The 27,812-nt window shown below is 39.7% G+C and overlaps 1 protein-coding gene across 48 annotated transcripts in view; it reads left to right on the top strand.

Moving 5' to 3' along the window:
* The window catches only part of ATXN2 (ataxin 2), a 144,078-nt gene that overhangs the window by 38,303 nt on the left and 77,963 nt on the right, over positions 1-27,812 (top strand). For all 48 annotated transcript variants that reach the window (XM_063647097.1, XM_063647079.1, XM_063647094.1 and 45 more), the window contains exons 2-5: positions 4,346-4,382; positions 6,044-6,103; positions 7,278-7,349; positions 7,840-7,990. In XM_063647097.1, the coding sequence (XP_063503167.1) occupies positions 4,346-4,382; positions 6,044-6,103; positions 7,278-7,349; positions 7,840-7,990 (320 nt within the window). The remainder of the gene's footprint in view (positions 1-4,345; positions 4,383-6,043; positions 6,104-7,277; positions 7,350-7,839; positions 7,991-27,812) is intronic.

Raw genomic sequence — 27,812 nt, 5'->3', positions numbered from 1 at the left:
GTTATTTTTTTTATTTGTATTGTTTTTGTTGTATTTATTTCTAAGTGTTTTTAATCTCGAGTGATTGAATCTGAGGATGTGAAATCTGCAGATATGGAGGGCCTGCGTTGTTTTCCGTGGTGCTTTGGGGCATAAACTGCTCCACAGACTGATCTGATCAAATTTGAGCTTCTTTGAAGGGATAGTTTCTGAGATCAGTGTTTGAAATTTGTTTCGATCCACAGAGGAGTCCTCCCAGCTCTCTTTCGCTAGTTCTGGCCACCAAACTAGACAACTACAATTTAGCACTTATCTCCAATGATTCTACCAATCTCCTCCTACCAAGTGCCTTTGAAAGCATCATTAACTCTTTTATACCTTGTTGCAAATGAAATTTCTTTGGAAAGAGATGGTGAGTTTTTTTCTCCTAAATTATGGTACAATATAAGTAATATACCATTTTAACAATTTTAAGTGTATTAAGTGTTTTGTTTTGTTTTGTTTTGTTTTTTTTGAGATAGTCTTGCTCTGTCACCCAGGCTGGAGTGCAGTGGTGCAATCTCGGCTCACTGGAACCTCCACTTACCGGGTTCAAGTGATTCTCCGGTCTCAGCCTCCCCAAGTATCTGGGATTACAGGCGTGCGCCACCATGCCTGGCTAATTTTTCTATTTTTAGTAGAAATGGGGTTTCACCATATTGGTCAGGCTGGTCTTCAACTCCTGAGCTTGTGATCCACCCACCTCGGCCTCCCAAAGTGCTGGGATTACAGGCCTTAGCCACCATGCCTGGCCTATGCATTGCTTTTATATGTATTTTAAAATTTATACGTTCTCCTCCTATGGTGTTTTTGTCCCATGTGATTTATTTGTTAAAGAAACCGTCATCTTTGGCCGGGCACGGTAGCTCATGCCTGTAATCCCAGCACTTTGGGAGGCTGAGGTGGGTGGATCACAAGGTTAAGAGATCAAGACCATCCTGGCCAACATGGTGAAACCCTGTCTCTACTAAAAATACAAAAATTATCTGGGCATGGTGACACGTGCCTGTAGTCCTGGCTACCCGGGAGGCGGAGGTTGCAGTGAGCCAAGATCGTGCCACTGCACTCCAGCCTGGCGACAGAGTGAGACTCTGTCTCAGAAAAAAAAAAAAAAAAAAAAAGAAACTGTCATTTTTTTATGTTGCATTTACTACATTCTGGATTTAAACTGTGAGTAACCTCATGATATCAGTTAATATATTCTTCCATCTTAATGTTTCTCGTAAACTGGTAGATCTGTAAGCTTGATTAGATCTATCCTATTGTATCATATCAGAAGCAGAAGGTGCTTTTTTTTTTTTTTTTTTTAAGGGAAATTGTATGAAAGTAGACAGAATGGTAAAGTGAACCCCTGCACACCTATCACCCAGCTTTAATAGTTATCAGCTCATACCATTCTTGTTTGATTTACAACCCCATTCATTTCTCCCTTCTGTATTATTATTATTAATTATTTTTTGAGACAGGGTTTTGCTCTGTCACCAATGCTGGAGTGCAGTGGCATAATCACAGCTCACTGCTGTCTTGACCTCCTGGGCTCAGGTGATCCTCCCACCTCACACTACCAAGTAGCGGGGACCACAGGCGTGTGCCACCACGCCTGGCTAGTTTTTTATTTTTTTGTAGAAACAGGGTTTTGCTTTGTTGCCCAGACTGATCTCAAACTCCTGCACTCAAGTGATCCTCCTGCCTCAGCCTCCTAAAGTGCTGGGATTACAAGCATGAGCTACCACATTCAGCATGTAAATTTCTTTATATTAATTTGACTGGCATTTTAAGTCACACTTGAATTTCATATTTGGCAACTATTGAAAGCATAGAGTCCTGGATATTAGTGTTTTGTTAAACCTGATCTATCTAATCATAAATATACTTAGGTCTAAAGTATGCTCTTGGCCTTTGTTTATTGTGATTCAGTATTTGTTACTATATTAAATAGTAGAATATTTGGTTTGAGATACTAATGAAAAGATTAAAAGTAAAGCATAATTAGAATGGATACAAAAAGAAACAAGAATTTAGACTTCAATGGATTTCAGAGAATACTGCTTCAATATGCTAACATTCCTCTTGGGTGTCCAACCGTGTCATAAATCAGTGGTTTCTGCACTCTACTGTACTGTTTTTTATATGATAACATTTTCCTGGTTGAATGATTCGTTCTTTTGAGTAAACTCCATGGTCAGTTAACTTTTTATTAGTCAAAGATGTAACCACATAATCACTAAAAAGAACAGTGTGACTTATTTAAAGGGGATTATGTTTTTAAGTCTTTTATATAGCTTTGTAGGGAGGCCATATGAGTTTAAGGACAGTTTGTGGCATTTGTTCAAGGTTTTGTAACTTGGCATCTCAGCAACCACCAGGATACCAGATCATTGTTCTAAGTAAGATTTAGGCATTTTAGCCTTCATGTACAGACTGTAAGTACCCCCCCCACACACCCCTACCAAAACCGTAAATTCAAATGATGTTTGAAAAAGTATAGAATTTTTGTTAGGTGAGGTAGTTTATTCCTTGTGATACAGTTCCAGAGAGGCAGCATAACCTAGAAATGAAAAACTTAGACATGGAATCAGATATACGTGGTTTAAATACCAGCTCTACTGCTCATGAACTGGATGATTTTGGTCAAGATACTTGACTGCTGAGGTTCAGTTTCCTCACCTGTAAAGTAGAGGTGATAGATTAGACAGGTTGCATGTGAAGTACTTAGTATGGTGTCTGGTTTTGTAGTAAGATCTATAAAATATAAATTATTAGTCATATTCCTTAGACTTCAGGAATTTATCTCTGTGCCATGTTTGAGGCAAACAGTTACAGAATTAGAATGTTAGAAATGAAGGGAATCCTAGATGTCATTTGATTCACGTCATTGTTTTCTGGATGAGAGAAGAAACTAAGGAAAGTGACAGAGTTGGAGACCAAGCTAGGACTGGCCTCAGAATGTTAAGAGTACTCTTCTAGGGATCGACCAGTCATGTTACTAGACTTTTTGGGCCTGAATTGTGCTTTTCCTTGAATGTTTTGAATTTTGGCTTGAGTATTGTAATTATTTTATTAAAATGAGATCCAGTCCTATTGTCGTGACTAATGTTTATGAGAAATATAACATTTCACTTTAATGATGTTTTTTAATTATTCTAAGGAGCCTAATCTTTTTCAGTGGAATAAGCTTTAGGTTGTATTATATTCTGTAATTCACTTGAAAATAGAATTCATCTTTACTTGACAGCCGAATTTTGTGTACTGCATCTTTTCTGAGGGAAAGAGTTGGCAAGGAAAGGCACTTGTTATAACGATCCACACATATAGACGCATATTATTTAGAAATGAAAGTGCTTTGAATGATTTAGCTTATTTTCAGTTTTTTTTTCCTGCAGTTGTAATCATATGACCTTTCTTTTTTTTTTTTTTTTTTTTTTTTTTTGAGACAGAGTCTTGCTCTGTCACCCCGGCTGGAGTACAATGGGGCGGTCTCAGCTCACTGCAACCTCCGCCTCCCAGGTTCAAACGATTCTTCTGCCTCAGCCTCCCTAGTAGCTGGGACTACAGGCGCATGCCACCACACCTGGCTAATTTTTTTTATTCTTAGTAGAGATGGGGTTTCACTGTGTTAGCCAGGATGGTCTCGAACTCCTGACCTCGTGATCTGCCCACCTCCGCCTCCCAAAGTGCTGGGATTACAGGCGTGAGCCACTGCGCCCGGCCCACATGACCTGTTTTTCTTTTATAGATGGGGGAGAAATATGGGAAGTGACTTGGTGTCAGTCATCTGTGTTGGTTAAATCAAGAATATAATCCGTGTTTTGCTTCTGACCAGCTCTTTATAACAGTGATTGGTTACTTTGGGAGTAAAGATTATTATTTAGAGACAGAGTCTTGCTTTGTCGCCCAGGCTAGACTGCTGTGGAATGATGGTAGCCCACTGCAGCCTCAAACTCCTAACTCTGGTGATCCTGCCTCAGCCTCCTGAGTAGCTAGGACTAGAGGTGCATGCCACCATGCCTGGCTATAATTATTATTAATTTACGTTTAGCATTAGTTTTTTTCTTCCAGTAGGCTATTTTACTTTATTTATTTGATTTTGATAAAGTTTGATTATTTCTAGTTTCCTTCCTTCTATGACCCCTACCTGTTGTGGGTCTCCAGGCAAGCAGTGCACAGGTAGAGCCATCCTTAGGTAGCCTTTAGACTTAATATTAGGTGAGCTCTCCCCACAGATAGCCTCTCCTTTATTTGAATGGAATTATATTTTAAGTTTGGAAATATTTTTCAGCTTGTTTAGCCTGTTGAATTTAATAAAAATAATATTTAATCTTTTCAGAGGTCGAAACAGTAACAAAGGACTGCCTCAGTCTACGGTGAGTAACTTTAATGTTACTTATTGGGGAAAATTAGTAGCTAAAACATGATCTCTAACCACAGACCAAATGCCAAGGCAAGAAATTCCCTTCTTTTGAATTTTGTCACAGATAACTTGACTGTTTAAGTATATTATTATTAGCCTATATGTGTTTTTTTATGACTCTGTGTATAAAATGTACAATTACTTGTTGTATTAGTCCATTCTCACACTGCTAATAAAGATATACCTAAGACTGCGTAATTTATAAAGGAAAGAGGTTTAATTGACTCATGCTCTGCATTGCTGGGGAGGCCTCAGGAAACTTACAATCATGGTGGAAAGGGAAGCAGACACATCCTTCTTCACATAGCGACAGGAGAGAGAAGTGCTGAGCAAAGCAGGGAAAGCTCCTTATAAAACCATCAGATCTCCTGAGAACTCACTATCATGAGAGCAGCGTAGGGGAAACTGCCCCCATGATTCAGTTATCTCCACCTGGTCTTGCCCTTGACACACGAGAATTATTATAATTAAAGATAAGATTTGGGTGGGGACACAGAACCAAACCGTATCATTTGTAAATAGTATTTTTGTCATGTGTAATAATAAGAACAAGTCATTTGTTCTTTTCTAAATGACTAAGTGCAAATCTAAGTGAAAAACCTCCAAAAGATACATAGAACACCAACAGTGGAGTCTGCAGAGTTCTTTATGCTTTTTATTTTGAATTAATGTGCTTTTTTTTGCTGCTTTCATTTTTCTCCTTTGGCTTTCTGGTCTTAAATTTTGGAATGTTATCAATGATATTGAACCAGACATGAAGGGCAGAAACTATAAGTTCCACAAGATGGAAGAAATAAATGAGAAGCTATCACAAATTTTTGAGACTTTGCCTTTATTAGATTGTTTTACAAGAATCAGGAAGATATATACGTATATAGTAGTAATATGGAATAGTGTGGTTGATCAGACTTAAGCACTGTCATTGATGCCGATATGCTGGGAGAACCTAGTCAAGGTTCTTCTATGAAGGTATGACCTGGCTTCCTACCCCATTTATTTATACTTCACCCTTCTTAGGGTACATTTCTGTGAGTTTTAACAATTGCATACAATCAGTGTAACTACCACCACAATCAAGATAATAGAACAGTTTCATTGCCCACCAAAATCCCTCAAATCACTTTTTAGTGAACCCTCCTCTCTCTCCAACCATTGATTTGTCTTCCATCCTTATGGTTTGTGTCCTTCCACCTCTATGGAAGTTTACTTTTGCTTTTTTATGTCACGTTTAGTCAAAATACCGTTAGTTGGTATGACTGATAACACTTGAAAACCTGACTTCTGTTCCTTCTGTTCTCTACGGAAGCAAAATATTAAATAAACAAAATCTTCCTCTAATACGTGTAAGAGATCATAAACCTAACTAAACATTTTGCAACAAAATAAACATTAGCTTTATATGCAAATGTAAATACAGGCTGAGCATCCCTAATCGGAAATGCTCCAAAGTTTCATATTTTGAATTAGGGATGTTCAAGCACTAAGTATAATGCAAATATCCCCAAATCCTAAAAAATCCGCAGTCTAAAATACTTCTGGTCCCAAGCATTTTAGATAAGGGAGATTCAGTTTGTACTAATTTCTAATAGTTTTTTTTTTTTTTTAATATTCCAGATTTCTTTTGACGGAATCTATGCAAATATGAGGATGGTTCATATACTTACATCAGTTGTTGTAAGTTATTAGATTATTGGGGATAAACTGCCTTGGGGGTAGAATAAAGTAATTCCATGAAGTTAAAATGTGGATAAATGATTGTCAAAGTAACATTGCTTAGATCATGTTTAGTCAGGATGATTTAGAGAAATAGATTAGAACTCCCTTTATCCAGTCTAATATAATTCATTGTAAAAGTACAGTTGGTCCTCTGCATCTGTGGGTTCCATATTCATGGATTCAGCCAACCTTGGATCAAAAATATTTGATAAAAAGGCCAGGCACAGTGACTCACGCCTGTAATCCCAGCACTTTGGGAGTTCGAGGTGGGCAGATGGCTTGAGCTCACGAGTTTAAGACCAGCCTGGGCAACATGGCAGAACTCCGTCTCTACAAAAAGTAAAAAAAACTAGCCGAGCGTGGTGGTACGTGCCTGTAGTCCCAGCGACTTGGGAGGCTGACGTGGGAGGATTGTTTGAGCCTGGGAGGTGGAGGTTTCACTGAGCTGAGATCATGCCCCTACACTCAGCCTGGTCAACAGTGCCAGACCCCTTCTCAAAAAAAAATTTTTTTTTTTTTTTTTTTTTTTTTTTTTTTGAGAAAAAAGATGCATGGTTGCATCTGAACCAAAGATGTACGGACGTTTTTCTTGCCATTATTCCTAAAACAGTACAGTGTGACAATTTACATGGCATTTACATTATATTAGGTATTATAAGTAATTTAGGGATACTTTAAAGTATTTGGGAGAATGTGCTTAGTTATATGCAAATACTATTACATTTTATGTAAGTGACTTAAGTATTATGTAATTTGGTATCTGAAGGAAGTCCTGGAACCAATCCCCTACCAATAACAACAGATAGCTGTATTCTTGTTTACCCTGCTGTGTGTGTAAAATAATGTTAGTAGTTGATTGTCTTTTGTACATTATTTTGTCACTTAAAATAACTGGGGTCAGAAATGTTTGACTTCAGTATTAAAATTCGTACTGCAAACTCTGAGTAGAGCCTCCTGAAGAATTTCGAGAGTTAAGTGTATTGTTAATGTTTTGAAATTTTTTTATTGTTTTGTTAGTGAATACCTAATATTGAATGAAGCCTGATGAGGTATAAAAAGTAAAATGAAAACAAATATCCCTGATGACCGGGTAGTATACTGTTTCTTTGATAAATTAATTATATGTTTTTAGGGCTCCAAATGTGAAGTACAAGTGAAAAATGGAGGTATATATGAAGGAGTTTTTAAAACTTACAGTCCGAAGGTAATTTTTACTTTTTTTCTTTTTCTTACAAAGTAAAAGAACATTTTCATAGTCAGTGTTTTACCTAGTTTTTAAAGCCACTTTGAATGATTTTACTTCTCAGTTTCAAATACTGATTATTTTATAGACTGGTTTGTGTAATCAGAGAGGCTTCTTGATGTGTGTGCTTATTAAAATATTTCAACCATTTTTAAGCATTGTGAACTAATGGAGGGATGTGGTGGTTTATTTTTTCCTCTTAAAAATTATTATTAATGTGCTTAAGACAAACCATAGCAACAAAAAACATTTAGATGTGAGGATTTTTAAATGATGGATTTTTAAATGATGGAATGGATAATAGATCATATGCCTGGGAAAAAAGGTATGATTCTCTTGAGATTATTTTTGTCAAAGGCATATAAGAACTGGTACCTTGATGAGCTAAAGAATTCCTAACAAATTTTATTTTCTAAATGTTTGGAATACTTACTTGTGTTTTTCATTTTAGTGTGATTTGGTACTTGATGCCGCACATGAGAAAAGTACAGAATCCAGTTCGGGGCCGAAACGTGAAGAAATAATGGAGAGTATTTTGTTCAAATGTTCAGACTTTGTTATGGTACAGTTTAAAGATATGGACTCCAGTTATGCAAAAAGAGGTGGGTTTTGATTTCCTAAATATGCCTCGTGGTTTATTAGATTTATTCAAGCAAAGATTTTCACAGTGATCTTACAAACTTTTTTTAAAGAAATATCTGGGCTGGGTATGGTGGCTCATTCCTGTAATCTTAGCACTTAGGGAGGCTGAGGCGGGTGGATCACCTGAGGTCAGGAGTTTGAGACCAGCGTGGCCAACATGGCGAAACCCCGTCTCTACTAAAAACACAAAAATTTATTTTTGTGTGTGGTTGTGTGTGCCTATAGTCCTAGCTACTAGGGAGGCTGAGACAGAATTGCTTGAACCCAGGAGGCAGAGGTTGCAGTGAGCTGATACCGCACCACTGCACTCCAGCCTGGACGACAGAGCAAGACTCCGTTTCAAAAAAAAAGAAAGAAAAAAGAAATACTACTTTCTAGAATAACTCAAGTAAGGCAATTTTTTAGAAAAATGAGAATTTTAATGCATTTTTGTTGGAAAACAATTAGAACTTTAGAGAAAAATAGTTTTTGTGATCTCTTAAAAAAAATAGTTTGTAAAGCATTTTCTACAGTTTTGTGGTCAAGAATGCTACTGATTATATTCAACTGAAAATTTCTTGTCCCATTTTGGCCTACAATGCTTTAGTTTATAAGTGGGCATGTGGCAAATCTGGAAAGAAATCAAAATATAGGGCTAAGGAAGAAAGGTAGAGAACGGATGGTAGAAAACAGTTGTCTAATGAAAATGAAAAAAGGTGAAGAAGTACAACATATGTATTTTAAAAATATTCAGAGTATGAGACAAGGTTTTGAGAATTTAAAAGCGATTGTGTAGTTATATTAAAAATTTAGTCTCTTTTTAAGTGTCCATTGATGAACAAAGTGGGAATTCCTGTTACTCATTTGCAAGGCATTATTGAGTGTTCAGTAACAAGTTGCAAGGCACTTCTGGGGCAATCGTGAACTTGGTTCTCAAATTCTTTTTTTTTTTTTTTTTTGAGACGGAGTCTTGCTCTGTCCCCAGGGTGGAGTGCAGTGGCACGATCTCGGCTCACTGTAGCCTCTGCCTCCCAGGTTCAAGCAATTCTCCTGCCTCAGCCTCCTGAGTAGCTGGGAATTACAGGCGTGTGCCACCACACCAAGCTAATTTTTGTATTTTTTGTAGAGACAGGGTTTCACCATGTTGGCCAGGATGGTCTCGATTGCTTGACCTCGTGATCCGCCCGCCTCGGCCTCCCAAAGTGCTGGAATTACAGGCATGAGCCACTGCACCCAGCCGGTTCTAAAATTCTTTTATTTATTTGTATATGCCAAATTCTGTAGTGAAATATGTAATTCTGTTGTAAATTGTAATTCAGTGCAATTTGATTTTCACTATTCAAATCTATACCAAAAGCTGTTTTTATTGTTGGGCTGATTCTTCTACACTGTTACTTGGAAATAATAATATACCAGGATTCTTTCTCTTAGACTTAGGAGTCTTTCTCTTGGCTTGCTTTTTCAGAGGCTAACAGTACTGGGTATTCTTTAACTGTCTTGCTGATGAAAGCACAGTGTTCTGTTTTTGAATCTTCTCAAATGTCCTTGTCTTTGATTCACAACTCTTTGTCTTAAGAGGCCTCCAGCATCCCATACAAGGAAACAAGTCTTTTTTTAGCTGCTACCTTTGGAGTTGATTTTGTTTATGTCTAGGAGCACTAAATTATTTATACTTAATACTATTGAAATATTCCTCTGTTATAAATTCAAAAATTGACTTTGGAAGATAAAATTTTAGTTGAATTTAATACATAGCACTCTGGAAAGAGTATTGGCCACAACAAAAAAAAAGATTCCCTACTCTGTTGGGTACCAGGTCATTTAACAGCCATTTACGGTATGCATTGTCTTTTTGTTTTTATGATGAATTGATATTTCCCAAATGTGGAAGAGTGAATATTACTTTGAGATGTTTGTGATAGTCCATTCCTTGCTCCTCTTCAAAATTAATGTCATTACATTTTTATTACTTTATTAGATCTTCATTTCTCAGATAATATTAGTTCATTATAGAAAGGCAAGAAAATATAGATCAGAGTGACAACTTTGAAAATCTCACTATACTCATAAGGGGATGGGTGTATTTTGCTATATATTACAAAATTAGTTTTCTTGATGAGGACATCCACTATTGGAGTAATTTCAAGTATCTTAATTTTTCTTTTCTCTCTTTTTTTTTTTTTGGAGGCGGAGTTTCGCTCTGTTGCCCAGGCTGGAGTGCAGTGGCCTGATCTCGGCTCACCGCAACCTCCGCCTCCTGGGTTCAAGTGATTCTCCTGCCTCAGCCTCCCAAGTAGCTGGTTACTGAGGCGTGTGCCACCACGCCCAGCTAATTTTTCTATTTTTAGTAGAGACAGGGTTTCACTATGTTGGCCAGGCTGGTCTTGAACTCCTGACCTTGTGATCCTCCTGCCTCGGCCTCCCAGGGTGCTGGGATTACAGGCGTGAGCCACCACGCCTGGCCAGGTATCTTATTTCAAAACTTACAGTGGTTTAGTGAATTATACAATTGCGTCCAGTGCATAGTATCCTGAAAATAGTATTAAGTCATGTGTTTAGGACATCAGGTCTCTTAAGCTAAGACTATCCAGGCAGAAATTGCCCTCTTCTATAAAAGAAGAAAAGTATTAATTAGGAAGTACTATCAGTATGGAGAAAACCATTTTAGAATTATTAATTGGCATGGTTTCCTTTTTTTTTTTTTTTTATTTCGAGACGGAGTCTCACTCTATTGCCCAGGCTGGAGTGCAGTGGTACGATCTCAGCTCACTGCAACCTCTGCCTCCTGGGTTTAAGCGATTCTCCTGTCTCAGCCTCCCGAGTAGCTGGGATTATAGGCACATACCACCATGCCCTGCTAATTTGTTTGTTTGTTTTTTTTTTTGTATTCTTAGTAGAGACAGGGTTTCACCATGTTGGCCAGGCTGCATGGTTTTCCTTAATAGATTTTTTTATTTTTTATTAGAGACTTACTCAGATTACTCCCAAAGTAAAGGAAGGTATGGTTTAATCAATGCTTCTTAATGCTGGGTTCACGTTTAGTCACCTGGGGAGTTTTTAAAAATGTTCTCACTTCTAGGGATCCTGGTTTAATTATAATTAGCCTGGGTGAGGCTCTGGGCAGCCAGGGGTGTGAGCTATGGGTTTCATGTGATAAGATCCCAGGAGTGGCTCTGTTCTGTGGGCTTGAGAATTTGTGCTTTCTAGGCCAGGTGCGGTGGCTCACGCCTGTAATCTTACTTTGGGAGACCAAGGTGGGCAGATCATTTGAGGTCAGGAGTTCGAGACCAGCCTGGCCAATGTGTTGAAACCCCGTCTTTACTAAAAAAGTAAAAAATTAGTGGGACGTGATGGCACATGTCTATAATCCCAGCAACTTGGGGAGAGGCTGAGGCAGAAGAATCGCTTGAACCTGGGAGGCAGAGATTGTGAGATCATGCCACTGCACTCCAGCCTGGGCGACAGAATAAAAAAAGAATTTGTGCTTTATTTTCTTGCCTCACAGTCCCCTTTCTGTCTCAGAATTGGCAACTGCTTGAAATAGTCTCTGCTGTTATCATTTGATAGTACTTTTCCACATCTTGAATGGATAGATGGAGTGTTTTTTATAATAGAAGTGGATGAATGATTAGAGTATACTAATATGACATTGTAGTTTCCTAAAAGATGTGAATTGATTTCATTTCTGAGCTTTTATCTTATAATTCTCTTCTGTAATAGTGCTGTCAAATTATTAAGGTTGATAATATTAACTAAAATTTGAGTGCATATTCTGTGTGCCAGACTCTGTGCTAACAGATTTACCTACATTTGTTCACGTAATCATCACAAGTTGTTTCTGTAGTAGATACAGCTATTATCCATGTCATAGATGAGGAAACAGAGGCATATTTAGGAAACTTGCTAAAGTGAGGACACAAATCTAGCTTTTCCACTCTAACTCATGTTCTTAACATTATACTGCAGTGACATAAGTTATGTGGTTTGGTTTGTTGTTTATCTCAGTTCTCATAAGTCGAGTTAATGTTTGTTCGTTTGTTTTGAGATGGAGTCTTGCTCTGTCGCCCAGGCTGGGTACAGTGGCGTGATCTTGGCACACTGCAACCTCCACCTCCTGGGTTCAAGCAGTTATCTTGCTTCAGCCTCCCTAGTAGCTGGGATTACAGGCACGTACCACCACACCCGGGTAATTTTTGTATTTTTAGTAGAGATGGGGTTTTACCATGTTGGCCAGGCTGGTTTCAAACTCCTGACCTTAGGTGATCCGCCCACCTGGGCCTCCCAAATTGCTGGGATTGTAGGCATGAACCACTGTGCCCGGCCAGTAAGTTGCATGGTTGTTAAAGGATTTCTCCACAAATAAAGCTAAAAGTAAAAAAAAAAAAAAAATTCTCAAGCAATATAAGATGCAGACTATTATGTAGTTCAAGTTTTTTTTTTTTTTTAATCTTTGGCTTTATTTTTGGGGAAACCTTTTTTTTCTTTTTTCTTTTCCTTGGGACGGAGTTTTGCTCTTGTTGCCCAGGCTGGAGTGCAATGGTGCAGTCTTCACTCACTGCAACCTCCACCTTCTGGGTTCAAGCAATTCTTCTATCTCAGCCTTCTGAGTAGCTGGGATTACAGGTATGTGCCACCATGCCCAGCTAATTTTGTATTTTTAGTAAAGACTGGGTTTCTCCACGTTGGTCAGGCTGGTCTTGAACTCCTGACCTCAGGGTATCCACCTGCCTAGGCCTCCCAAAGTGCTGGAATCACAAGCGTGAGACACCGCGCCCAGCCAGGGAAACCTTTATTTTGAGGCGGAGTCTCGCTCTGTCACCCAGGCTGGAGTGCAGTGGCGTGATCTCAGCTCACTGCAACCTCTGCCTCCTAGGTTCAAGCGATTCTTCTGCCTAAGCCTCCCGAGTAGCTGGGATTATAGGCGTCTGCCACCATGCCCAGCTAATTTTTATGTTTTTAGTAGAGACGGGATTTCACCATATTGGCCAGGCTAGTCTCAAATTCCTGACCTCGTAATCCACCCAGCTTGGCCTCCCAAAGTGCTAGGATTACAGGTGTGAGCCACCACTCTCGGCTGCTGGGGAAACCTTTTAACATGAGTAAGGTCAGTGTGACTTTTAAGTTCTTGATGCTAACGTCATTGATGTCAATAAAGTTTAAAAGTTATACTCATGCATATATGCAAATGAATAAAAGGCTTTGAAATAGTGACTTCTTATGGTACAATGAATAAGTTTCCTTTGGTCTCTTGAATGTTATACATGCTCCAGTTTGATTTACTGACAAACTGAAAGTACCTTTACATCATATGAGCTGTGAGTCACCTTGGCACATTCATAATTAGAAGAGACCATCAGATTATCATTGGAAAGTCAGTTTGTATTTATCCTTTATTTGAATTCCAGTGCAGACAGATCTGAGATTCTCTTCATTTTGCCAAAACTTCTTAGGGCCTTCAGTTGCTTTTGGCTCTGTATTCGTGTATCTTTGGAATTGTCCTGTTATCTCTGCTTGTTTTTTACTTGATTTTCCATCCATTTCTAGTATTCCTTTCTTCTCTATTTTTTTCCTTCATTTTCTTTCTGCTCTTCCTGTTGCGCCATTATTCATGTTTTCCTCTTTACTCCAACTCAACTATGGCTTTACTTCTGTTTCCTTATTCCATTGTTCCTCATACTTTTTCCTACTGCTTCATTTTCTTTGTAGTATTCTCAGCCTAGATGATAGGGGTCAGCAGATCTACTCATCAGTAAATAAATTTTATTGTAGCATAGCTATGCCCATACATTTGTGCATTGTCTATGGCTGTTTTGATGGCTGTAGCCATAGAGCTGAGTAGTTGTAGCTGACTGTAGGACTTGCAAAGCCAGAAAATTTGACTGTCTCTTTACAGAAAAGTTTGCCAGCTCTTGGCCTAAATCATATTTTCCGCTGCATTTACGGCTTTTTAGGACTGATCAAAAATACATGCTATACTGGCTTTGGTGAAGTAACAGAGAACATGCTCTGTCCTTTAAACTTACAACTAATTGCATGCTTTGATTCTAATACTGTATAATATCCTGCAATTCTTATTCATGACCATTCTAATTGGATTTAGTCTGAAGAATTACTTTTGCTTAACAGATTCTTTGTCACATTTAGTGAAAAATCACATAAGGGGAAGGTTGGTTAATGGAAAAATTCTCCATCAACTAACCACGCCCTTCCTTATCTACAAATTTATCTTCTTCCTCCGTGCCATCTTTTTTTTTTTTTTTTTTGAGATGATCTTGCTCTGTTGCCCAGGCTGGAGTGCAGTGATGCAATCACAGCTCACTGCAGCCTGACTTCCCAGGCTCAGGTGATCCTCTCACCTCAACCTCCTACATAACTGGGACTGTATGTGCACATCACTATGCCTGGCTAATTTTTTATATTTATATTTTTTGTAGAGATGGGGTTTCCCCATATTGCACAGGCTGGTCTCAAACTGCTGGGCCTAAGAGTCTTCCCACCTTGGCCTCCCAAAGTCCTGGGATTACATGAGTCACCGCACCCGGCCTCATTATTATTTTTCCTCTGGTTTTAGTAGAGAGGATTTTTAAGCCAACTTCAATCATGCCCTTGACTCTCTCCCTTCTACCTACCTCCTTGTTCTCTTTTTCTTTTTCTTTTTTTTAGATGGAGTGTCGGTCTGTCACCCAGGCTGAAGTGCAGTGGCGTGATTTCAGCTCACTGCAGTCTCAGCCTCCTGAGTAGCTGGGGCTATAGGCACCCGCCACCACACCCGGCTAATTTTTGTATATTTTGTAGAGACGGGGTTTCACCATGTTGGCCAGGCTGGTCTCGAACTCCTGACCTCAAGTGATCACCTGCCTCGGCCTCCCAAACTGTTGGGATTACAGGCGTGAGCCACCACGCCCGGCCATCTTTTTTTTTCTCCTTGCTCTTCTATACCACTTCTCTGTTTCTGGGCTCTTCAACATCCGCCTTTCTAGTTAATCTTTCTCTTCAGCATGAAAACCTATTCACTTCCTGCTCATCCTAAAAAGGATTCTTTTTTTGTTTTGTTTTTGTTTTTGAGACGGAGTCTTGCTCTGTTGCCCAGGCTGGAGTGCAGTGGCACTATCTTGGCTCACTTGCAAGCTCTGTCTCCTGGGTTCACGCCATTCTCCTGCCTCAGCCTCCCGAGTAGCTGGGACTACAGGCACCCGCCACCACGCCCAGCTAATTTTTTGTATTTTTAGTAGAAACGGGGTTTCACCGTGTTAGCTAGGATGGTCTCGATCTCCTGACCTTGTGATGCGCCTGCCTCGGCTTCTCAAAGTGCTGGGATTACAGGCGTGAGCCACTGCGCCCGGCCCAAAGGGATTCTTTTTAATCCTGAATTCTTCTAGCCATTATCCTGCTTGAGGCTACGATTAACCTCTAACTGCCAGGTCCTTTGGAATCTTTTTCTGTCTTTATTGCTGCACTTGAATGTTGGTTTCACCCTCCTTCAGAATTTGCTCTTCTGTATTTTTTATGTTTATTGATCATTCCTTCCCTGCCTCATTCCTGGGCTTCTTTTCCTTCACACACCCCTTAAATGTGTGTCCCCAGTGTTTGTTTCTTTGCCTGCTGTTCTTGCCACATGACACTCACATACTGCCAGCTACCACACACAAGTTCCCTCCTATCATGTGTATATCATTGCCATTATAACATGTTGTATTAAAATTATATGCTTGTCTCCCCTGTTACACTTTGAGCTCTTTGTGCTCAAAGTAAAGACAGTGATACTTACTTTTACACTTTTGTAGAAGCATTATTTTATGGAAAGAATGAAAAAGCTGTAAGTGGTCTTACATATATAGTCATCCAGCAGATACTTAGAGAGCTCTGGGATGTGTTCCTTGCTGTGCTTGTTGCTATGGACAGTACAGAGAAATATAAGAATCTATTTTGGGTCCCTTTTGAGAACCTAGTGAAACTGTGTACCTAGTGAAACTGTATACCCTCACCCTAGAAAAATTTACACACATGTAGATTTTACATGTAATTCTTTTAAAAATTAATTTTTTTTTCTTTTTTTTAAAGAAACAAGGTCATGCTCTGTCACTCAGGCTGGAATGCAGTGGTGTGATCATGGCTTACTGTAGCCTCGACCTCCTGGCTCAAGCAACTCTCCCACCTCAGCCTCCCAAGTAGCTGGGACTACAGGTGCGCGCCACTATGCCCGGCTAATTTTTAAAAATATTTTGTAGACACTGGTTCTCACTATGTTTCCCAGGCTGGCCTTTACCTCCTGGGTTCAAGCAATCCTCTACCTTGGCCTTCAAAAGTGATGGGATTATAGGTGCAAGCCACTGTGCCCACACTGCTGTAATTTCATGGTGTTCACAGTTTCTTCAGGGAGTTCATATATGCCATGTACTCTATTCTAAGCATTTTTAGAGTTAGAGATAGCAAAGCACGTGAATAAATTCAAGAAAAATGGAATGTTGTACTGCATGACATTGAATATCAAATGGAGTCAGCGATGCAAATAATTGTGTAGATTTTACCAAAAAAATTAGCCTGGTGTGCTGGCATGCGCCTCTAATCCCAGCTACTCGGGAGGCTGAGACAGGAGAATCATTTGAACCCAGTAGGTGGAGGTTGCAATGAGCTGATATCGTACCACTGCACTCCAGCCTGAGCGACAGAGCGAGACTCTGTCTCAAAAATAAAAAATAATTGTGTAGATTTTAGTAGTTGGAAGAAGTTGGAGTGTTAATGTGTAATTAGAGAACAGTGAGAAATAAAATTCTACAGATTGTTTTATTCTGGTGTTGTGCTGTTGTGTTCTAATATGGTTGTCTTTTTGGTCTTGATAGTGTATCAGTAATAGAGTATGAGTAACAAACAGGGATCTCTTCTGAAGGGCGTGACATTAGAAAAGCTGTTTACAGCCTCAACTTTGCTGCGGTTTAAGACACAGATACGTGTTCATTCTGGGGCCAAGCGGTAAATGGAGAGTGGCATTTATTGAGGCCAGTATGGAGGCAGTACAGAGATTATTGAGATTAAAAGAAAGAAATAGGTGGAGCGGATCTATGTAATGGAAAGCTAAACAGAATAGTTCGTGGTACACAGTAGAAAGGCATTACATGTTTTTTAAGATATGGTCATCTTCCATTTATTAAAGTTATATGTTTTATAATTTTTAGAGTATATAGAAATTCTCTGCCCTATCATGTTTGCCAGAGTCAGAACAATAACTTCATTTGTTAAATATAAAAAAAATAAAAACCTCTAGCATAAAATAGAATTTTATTTGGACAAACAATAAAAAAATACTGTGTGGTACTAGTAAGAGTAAGGTTGATTCAAGATACATGGGAGCAGAATCCAAAGTGTAGAAATAGGCCAGGTGCAGTGGCTCATGCCTGTAATTTCAACACTTTTGGAGGCTGAGGCGGGAGGATGAGTTCAGGAGTTCAAGACCCGCCTTGGCAACTTGGCAAAACCCCATCTCTACAAAAAGTACAAAAATTAGCCGGGTGTGGTGGTGTACGCCTGTAAACCTAGCTACTTGGTGGGCTGAGGTGAGAGGATCACTTGCAGCCAGTAAGTCAAGGCTGCAGTGAGCTGTGGTTGTGCCACGCCACTCCAGCTGGGTGACAAGCAAGACCTTGTCTCAAAAACAAACCAGCCAGGCGTGGATGATCACCTGAGGTAAGGAGTTGCAGACCAGCCTGGCCGACATGGCTCTACTAAAAATACAAAAATTAGCTGGGCGGGGTGATGGGCACCTGTAATCCCAGCTACTTGGGAGGCTGAGGCAGGAGAATCGCTTGAATCCAGGAGATGGAGGTTGCAATGAGCCGAGATGGTGGTGCTGCACTCTAGCCTGGGTGACAGAGCCAGACTCTGTCTCAAAAACAAAAATAAGCATAGGACATGGGGATAAATTGAAGATTTATGAAGACACTGCTGAAGGAGACATAAAAGTAGATTTGGCTAAATGGAGAAACATGTCATACTTTGAATGGAATTATTTAATACTACAACGTTGTCAATTTTCCTCAAAGAAATCTCTAAAGATAATATATTCAGTTTTGGCCGGCCATGTTGGCTCACGCCTGTAATCCCAGCATTTTGGAAGGCCAAGGTGGGCCGATCACTTGAGGACAGGAGTTTGAGACCAGCCTGGCCAACATGGTGAAACCCCGTCTCTACTAAAAGTACAAAAATCAGCTGGACATGGTGGCGGGTACCAGCTGCTTAGGAAGCTGAGGCAGGAAAATTACTTGAACCCCGTAGGTGGAGGTTGCAGTGAGCTGAGATTGCACCATTGCACTCCAGCCGGGTGACTCCATCTCAAAAAAAAAAAAAAGAAAAAAAGAAAATTTTATATATATATCTATATATATATATATCTATATATATATATCTATATATATATCTATATATATATCTATATATATCTATCTATATCTATATATAGATATATATCTATATCTATATCTATATATATATATATCTATCCGTTTTTGTAGAAATTGACAAAATGATTCTAAAGCTTATTAGATTATGTATATTAACAGAAGAACTTTGGAAATTTTTTTCCACAAGAGTCATAAAGGAAGACTTGCCCTACAAAATATTAAAATATGTCAGAATTAAAACATAACTTGTCAGCCAGGTGTGGTGGCTCACGCCTGTAATTACAGCATTTTGGGAGGCCGAGGCAGGCAGATCACGACCAGCCTGACCAACATGGAGAAACCCCATCTCTACTAAAAATACAAAATTAGCCGGTCATGTTGGCGCATACCTGTAGTCCCAGCTACTCGGGAGGCTGAGGCAGGAGAATCGCTTGAACTCGGGAGGTGGAGGTTGCAGTGAGCCGAGATCGCGCCATTGCACTCCAGCCTGGGCAACAAGAGTGAAACTCTGTTTCAGAAAAAAAAAAAAAAAAAAGAATTAAAACATAACTGTCACAGTGGCTACGTATGGAGAATCCAAAACTGAATTTATGTGGGTATTTTGTTAATATACAATAAACATAGCACTTTAATTCTGGAGGAAAGGTGGATTATTCAGTAAATGATTCTGGGACATTGGGGACAAATTAGTTTCCTACTTCACACTGATAAATAAAATCAAATAGATTAATGAGAAAACTGATTAAACAAAACAACACCCAGACTACACTGGAGCAAATCTGTGAATTTGTATAATTTTGAGTGGAGAAGGACTTTATAAGCATGACTACCAGAGCAAAAAAATCATGAAGTAAAAGATCGATATATTTGATTATAAAAAAATTAAAGATTTAGGCCGGCTGTGGTGCTCACGCTTGTAATCCCAGCACTTCGGGAGGCCAAGGCGGGTTGACCAACCTGGTCAACCTGGTGAAACCCCATCTCTACTAAAAATACAAAAAAATTAGTCAGACATGGTAGCACATGCCTGTAATCCCAGCTACTCAGGAGGCTAAGGCAGGAGAAGTGCTTGAATTTGGGAAGGGGAGGTTGCAGTGAGCCGAGATTGTGCCACATCACTCCAGCTTGGGCGACAGAGCGACTCCATCTCAAAAAAAAAAAAAAGACTTAGATGTGTCCAAAAGTACCATACATTTAAAAAGACATGCCACAAACTGGGAAAAGTAGAAAAATAGTTTTAAAAATGACCAGTGAATGTAAGAAAAGGTGGCCCTCCTCACTTGTAATGATCTAAGAAATGCAGTTTATTTTTATTTTATTTTATTTTTTTAAGAAATTCAGTTTTAAAGCAGTGGAATATGATTGTCTGTCAGCTTCTGCTGAATGGTAAATGTGAGAAAGATTACTACTACTTAGTGGTACTGAGGGAGTTACAAAACACTTAACACTCTGCTAGTGGGATGGTTTAAGTAAAACAAGTAGCATTCTTAAACTCTTTATTAGGTAAAGAATAGGTAAGTAATGCATATGTTTCCAGGATATTTTCAGTAAGACTGTTTACTGATAGGGTTGTGTAATGCTAATATACTATCTGGTTTTAGTATTATTTTTTTCTCTTGCCTTGGATGGTTTCAGTGGAGTCTTATGCATGCAGATATATTAAAACTGGTAATAAAGCAAGAGAAGGAATGTGGATAAATTATCTTAGTTTAATTTCTATTTTGTTCTATTTCTATTTCATACTCCTGGGAAAGAATATTAAGTGGGCATGTGTACTTGAACAGTTGTTCTGTTTTTTATTAGAAAAGAATCCGAATCTATAAAATGTTTTACATATTTGCCAGGGAAACAGAAAAGATATTTGGACAGCTGTAAGAATTGGAATTCATTTCATTTTACTGACTTTTCTTTAACCTAATTCTGAACACTTTTGCCATAGGTTTGAGAATAAGTTATTATAAAAAGACTACTATTCTTCACTAATAGTATTGGCATTTCAGTTCCTAAATTCTGTTTTTTGATTCTTGAACATTTCTGAATTTACTTTTTTTGTCTTAGCTCTTCTACAGAATCATTTTCTTCTTTTTTCTTTTTTTATTTTTATTTTTTATTTTTGAGACGGAGTCTTGCTCTGTTGCCCAGGCTGGAGTGCAGGGGCGCGATCTAGGCTTACTGCAAGCTCCGCCTCCCGGGTTCATGCCATTTCTCCTGCCTTAGCCTCCCGAGTAGCTGGGACTACAGGCGCCTGCCACTGCGCTCGGCTAATTTTTTGTATTTTTAGTAGAGATGGGGTTTCACCATGTTAGCCAGGATGGTCTCAATCTCCTGACCTCGTGGTCCACCCGCCTCGGCCTCTGAAAGTGCTGGGATTACAGGCATGAGCCACCGCACCTGGCCTTCTTTTTTTCTTTCTCTTTAACTTTTGAGCTGAAAATAGTACCTTTTATAAAGAATTGCTCAAACAATGATTGGACTGATTTCTCCTTATTTCTCTCTTTCACTCTCTCTCTTTTTAGAATTTTTCTTTTTTAAGTAGAGACGAGGTCCCACTATGTTGCCCAGGCTGTCTTGAACTCCTGAGCCCAAGCAATCCTCTTGCCTCAGCCTCCCAAAGTGCTCGGATTACAGGCTTAAGCTATCACACCAGGCCTAGGCTAATTTTATATTTTGAGATGGCACAAATTTCTTTCAGGTAGCTAGCTTTTCCTCCTCCTCCCCACTTAAAATAGATCCTGATCCAGAAGCCTAATGGAGAAAATGAAAACAGAATGTTCACCCATAAACAGTATCTTTGTATTGGAATCTTTTCTAAAACTTCTTTTGATCTTTTTAGGAGATAGTGTGGGAATCAGCAATCTAGTATTACGTACGTGGAATCTGTCACCTTGTTTTTTTAAATACAGCAAACCTCATGAAGTGAATTTCCGTATTTTTTCTTGTTCTTGTTAGTTTTGCGCCACTCAGGCTTAGCTGTAGAAGTTGATGTATATTTGATTCTGTAGAGCGTGGGCTATTTATCTTCACTCAGCTTTCAGAGGAATCTGATTAGTGAGTTTGAGTTTTTTATTATTTTTTAGTTGATTTTGAAGTAAAATACAGCACCATTTTAAGTGATACCATTTCTAACAATTTTCAGTTCAAATTTTAAGTTAGCTAATTTAGAGCTTAACAAAATTGCTTTAAAAACATAAAATTACTGGCTGGGTACAGTGGCTCATTCCTGTAATCTCAGCACTTTGGGAGGCCAAGGCAGATGAATTGCTTGAGCCCAGTAGTTCAAGACCAGCCTGGGCAATGTGGTGAAACCCCGTTTCTACAAAAAATACAAAAAGTAGCCAGATATGGTGGTGTGTACTTGTAGTCCCAGCTATTCGGGTGGCAGAGGTGAGAGGATCACCTGAGCGCAGGAGATTGAGGCTGTAGTGAGCCAAGTGAGACCCTGGTTTCAAAAAAAAAAAAAAAGTTGCTATTTGCAGTGCCTTTTCTTATTTAGTGGGCTTAGTCAAACTAAGATGTATTTTATCTTATAAATGTTTTCCCTTGAATTTTGACTGAAGAATCCAATTTGTACCTCTCACAAACAGAATTTATTAGTAAGGAAAATAAATACTGCTTTTTATTACTTAAATAGGATATATTTTTCTCTTAGGGATTTTTTTTCTATTTTATCTCACTTTATTGTAGTGCTAGAAAATTTAATCATTCATTTGAGATAGGGAGAAAATTAGGTGTCTTTTTTTTCTTCTATTTTGAGACAGGGTCTCATTTTGTTGTCCAGGCTGGAGTGCACTGGCGCCATCATAGCTCACCATAACCTCAACCTCATGGGTTCAGGTGATTCACCTTAGCCTCCTGATTAAGCTGGGACTGTAGACATGTATCACCACTCCTGGCTAATTTTTGTTGTTATTTTTTGTTTGATGAGGTCTCATTATGTTGCCCAGGCTGGTCTCAAACTCTGGGCCTCAAATGATCCTCCTGCCCCAGCCTCCCAAAGTGCTGGGATTACAGGCATGAACCACTGCTCCCAGCCCATTTTTTTAAATATATTCACAGCATTGTGCAACCATCACTACAATCAATTTACATTTTCATCACCCTGAAAATAAACTCTGAACCCCTTAGCAGTTCCTCTCTGTTTGTTTCAATTTTCCCCAGCTCCAGGCAACTATTGATCTATTGTCTTCATAGGTTTGCCCATTCTGGACATTGCATATTAATGGAATCATGTAATATATAGCCTTTTTTTTTTCTTTTTGTTTTTTGAAACAGAGTCTCACTGTGTCGCCCAGGCTGGAGCGCAGTGGCATGATTGCGGCTCACTGCATCCTCTGCCTCCCAGGTTGAAGTGATTCTCCTGCCTCAGCCTCTTGAGTAGCTGGGACTATAGGCGCCTGCCACCACACCTACTAATTTTGTATTTTTAGTAAAGACGGGGTTGTACCATGTGGGCCAGGCTGGTCTCGAATTCCTGACCTCAAGTGATCTGCTCGCCTCGGCCTCCCAAAGTGCTGGGATTGCAGCCATGAGCCACCGCATCTGGCCATATATATTATGATAGGCTTGTTTCACTTAGTATGTTTCTTCCATGCTGTAGCATGTATTAGTACTTCTTTCTTTTTCATGGCCAAATATTCCATTATACAGGTACACAGGTACACTACATTTTGTTTATTCATCAGTTGGTGGACATTTTCATTGTTTCCACCTTTCGACTTACAAATAATCCTGCTATGAACATTGACTTTTAAAGTTTTTGTGTGGGCCGGGTGTGGTGGCTCATGCCTCTGTAATCCCAGCACTTTGGGAGGCTGGGGCTGGCAGATCACTTGAGGCCAGGAGTTCGAGACCAGCCTACCCAACATGGCGAAACCCCGTCTCTACTAAAAATACAAAAATTAGCTGGGTGTGGTGGCATGCACCTGTAATCTCAGCTACTAGGGAGGCTGAGGCAGAGAATCACTTGAAGCTGGGAGGCCGAGGCTACAGTGAGCTGAGATCACGCCACCGCACTCCAGCCTGGGTGACAGAGTGAGACGTCATCTCAAAAAAAAAAAAAAAAAAATTGTGTGTGGACATAGGTTTTCAATTCTCATGGGGGTGTGTGCGTATGCATACTCATGCATACATACGTACACCTGCAAGATAATTGCTGGCTCATATGCTAAATCTGTGTTGAACCTTTTACATAACTGTTGGGCTGTTTTGTTTTCTTTTTATTATTTTTTGAAAATAGAGGTGGGGTCTCACTGTTGCACAGGCTGGTTTCCTGGGCGTAGTGGTGGTATCATTTTACAATCCTACTAACAGTGTCTGAGGTTTCTTATGTTTTTCACATCCTCACCAGCATTTGTTATTGTCTGTCTCTTTGATTATAGCCATCCTAGTGGGAGAGTAAGAAGTAGTATCTCATTGTAGATTTTTTTTTCTGTTTACAACTTTACTTTAAAAATTATATATGCACACATGGTAAAAAGTTCAAAAAGTGTGCACCAAAAGATTTAACAGTGAAAATAGAAAATAAGTGTGGTCCTTGTTTTCTTCCACCAAGGCAAATATTGTTATAATCTCCTAAACAACTTGTCTTCCAGATTTCTCATTTTCAGTCAATCTTGGGCATTGATGTAAAGAAATTCTTAGACATTGCTTTTATTAGATCATCTCATCCCTTGCTCGAAATCTTCAGTGGCCACTATTGTTTACAGAATAAAGTTGGGATGCTATACAGGGCCCTTCCTAGTGGAACTTCTCTTTTTCAACCTAATCTCTCATTATTTCCCAATGTTAATCCACTTATTGACCTACCAAGCTGGCATGTTCTGTGTGTTAGACATCACCAACTTTGTGCCTTCTTTTTTTGTTTGTTTTTGAGATGGAGTCTCGCTCTGTTGCCCAGTCTGGAGTGCAGTGGCACGATCTTGGCTCACCACAACCTCTGCCTCCCGGGTTCCAGTGATTCTCCTGCCTGAGCCTCCCGAGAAGCTGGGACGACAGGCGCGTGCCACCATGCCCTGCTAACTTTTGTATTTTTAGTAGAGACGGGTTTCACTGTGTTTCCCAGGCTGGTCTCGAACTCCTGACCTTGTGATCCACCTGCCTTGGGCTCCCAAATTGCTGGGATTACAGGCGTGAGCCACCACGGCCCCCTGTGCCCTCTTCTTTTACTCCTGGATTTAATCCCAACATGAAGAATCTACCTTACTAACTAGAGTTTTAGATACTTTTTCAAAACCAAGCCCACATCTGTCCTTTTTAGAGTCTTCTCTGACCTTCCCTGCTCATTGTGGTTTGTTTGTATTGCCTGTAACAATGGCTGTTAAACTTTACATTTTAAATTAATTTATGTTTGTATGTATTTATTTGTTGAGAAAGGGTCTCTCTCTGTCACTCCTACTAGAATGCAGTGGCGCCATCATGGCTTACTGCTTCCTGGGCTCAAGCTGTTCTCCCGTTTCAGCCTCCTCATGCACCACCCTATCTGGCTAATTTTTTTGTTTGTTTTTTTAGTTTAGTTTTTGTAGAGACAGATGTCTCATGTGTTGCACAGGCTGATCTTGAACTCCTGGGCTCATGTGATCCTCCCATCTCAGCCTCCCCAAGTGCTGGGATTACAGGTGTGAGTCACCATGCCCAGACTTTAACGTTTTCTTTTTAGTATAGATTAGGTCAGTTTTTTTCCCTCCGATGAGATCCCATGCTGACTCAGTTAAAACAACGCTTTGGCTGGAAGAAGAGCTAGTGGTGTCCTAGCTCCCTACCTACTTAGCTTTCCCTTGCCTTCCTGGGGTGTCCTGAAGACATCATAGGGTGTCATGAAATACAGTTGGAGAACCAGTGGTCTCCATCATGTACCAAACACTAATCTTCACGAAGCAGTCTATAGTGTCTTTTTTACCGGTATATTTTCTCTCTCCCAATGCATTAAACTTTTCTGGAGTTTAGAATACAAATTTATAGAATTAAGGAAATGCATCCCCCGCAACCATGGTGTCTAGTATATATACAGTGACTTACAGATAACAGATGTTCAACATATATATATTCCTTTGATTGATTTTTGAAAAGTTTACATATATATATTTTTTATATACGGGGTCTCACTCTATCACTGAGGTTGGAGTGTGGTGATGCAGATCTTGGCTCACCGCAACCTCCTCCTCCCAGGCTCAAGTGATTCTCCCACCTCAGCCTCCCGAGTACCTGGGACCACAGGTGCGCATCACCATGCCTGGCTAATTTTTTATATTTTTGGTAGAGACAGGATTTTGCCGTGTTGCCCAGGTTGGTTTCGAACTCCTGAGCTCAGGCAGTCCACCTGCCTTGGCCTCCCAAGTGTGAGCCACCACTGAAATACTTATATTTTTAAACTTAATTTATTTATATTTATTCTATTTTTATGTTTTTATATTTTAAAAAATATTTTTATACTCACTAGACCCAATTTTATACTCCTAAACCAGGGAATAACTGTTTTTTTCCTCTTACATAGGCATGATACCATAGACAATGATTAAAATTGTAATTACCATTCATTTCTTAGTTTTGTGGCTGGGACACTGATGTCTTCAAATGTTAGTTTGCAAATACAGTCAGCCCTCTCTATCCATGGGTTACACAACTGTGAATTCAACCAACCATGGATCCAAAATATATGGGAAATACGCTGGGGCTGTGGGTCACACCTGTAATTCCAGCACTTAAGGAGGCTGAGGCAGATGGATCACCTGAGGTCAGGAGTTCAAGACCAGCCTGGCCAACATGGCAAAACCCTAGCTCTACTATAAGTACAAAAAATTAGTTGGGCATGGTAGTGCACATGTGTAATCCCAGCTACTCGAGAGGTTGAGACAAGCAATTTGCTTGAACCTGAGAAGTAGAGGTTTCCATGAGCTGAGATTGTGCCACTGCACTCCAGCCTGGGCAACAGAGTGTGAGACTCTGTCTGAAAAGAAAAAAAAAAAAAGAAAAAATATTATATGGGAAATCAAAAGCATCTATACTGAACATGTACAGACTTTTTTTCTTGTCATTATTCCTTAAGCAGTACAACAACTATTTCCGTAGCATTTACTTTGTATTAGGTATCATAGGTAACCTATGTAACCTACACCACTTTGTATCAGGGACTTAAGCATCCATGGATTTTGGTATCCCTAGGGGGTATTAGAACCAATCCCCCATAGATACTGAAGGACAACTGTAGTGTGTGTTGGAATAATTTATTTTCAAATGGATCATTTGGAGAACACTATTCTTTAGGAAACATAGCCTCCTAAGTTCTGTTCCATCCATCCCTTTCACCTCCACGGCATTGTAATGCTTTCATGACTGTGTCATCACTCGGAAGGAACTGCTTCTCTTCCAGAATGCTTTTCAAGATCTACTCTGACCACAGCTATAAACTTTACACTTCTGTTCTCTTCTTGCCCCTCACAGTGTTCTCTGTTCCTCTAAGATCTTAAACTCTGTCTACTCCTAATCCAGCCTGTTGGGTGTGGCTGGAGAAAGTCCCACTGGGGGGCTGATTAGTTAGGAATGTAGGGTTTCCAGCTCTTGCTGGAGCCTCAGAAGAGCTCAGCAGACTTTTTTTTTTTTTTTCCTTAAATCTATTTCTGCAACCTTGATGACCACTCCTTCCAGTCCCTCACCTATTCGCTTTATTCATGGCAGAGGCTCTTTCTTCCTGCTTGTCAGTACAAAGAGGCAGGATTCTTAACCTGGATCTGTGGATTCTCAAAGAATTTGTGGAGAGAATTCAGGGCATTGATGACCTTGGATGAAGAGAAATTTACATCTTTATTTACACTAACCTTCAAGTGAAATTTAGCATTTTTTGCCATTTAAAAATAAAGGCAACAAACAACTAGTATTAGCAGTATTTATGACTTAAGCACCTATAGAACTCAGTTAATTTCATATCGCTTGATGTTATGGGTATCTCGAATTATTATTTTATATATATATATTTTTTTGAGATGGAGTCTCACTCTGTCTCCCAGGCTGAGTGCAGTGGTGCAGTCTCAGCCCATTGCAACCTCTGCCTCCTGGGTTCAAACGATTCTCCTGCCTCAGCCTCCTGAGTAGCTGGGATTACAGGCGCACACCACCACGCCTAGCTAATGTTTGTATTTTCAGTAGAGAAGGGGTTTCACCATGTTGGCCAGGCTGGTCACCAACTCCTGACCTCAAATGATCCGCCTGCCTCGGCTTCCAAAGTGCTGGGATTACAGGCATGAGCCACCGCACCCAGCCTCAAATTATTTTTAGAAACAGAATCGTGCTGTGTTATCCACTCTGGCCTTGAACTTGTGGGCTCAGGCAATCCTCCCATCTCAGCCTCCTGAGTAGCTGGGATTATAGGCGTGTGCCACTGCACCAGGCTTCAAATTATTATGTATGTTCATCACCT

The sequence above is a fragment of the Pongo pygmaeus genome, chromosome 10, assembly GCF_028885625.2.
Source record: "Pongo pygmaeus isolate AG05252 chromosome 10, NHGRI_mPonPyg2-v2.0_pri, whole genome shotgun sequence".
Taxonomy (NCBI): Eukaryota; Metazoa; Chordata; class Mammalia; order Primates; family Hominidae; genus Pongo; species Pongo pygmaeus.
The sequence above is the reverse complement of the archived record's forward strand: the minus strand, read 5'-3'. Positions and strand labels throughout refer to the sequence as shown.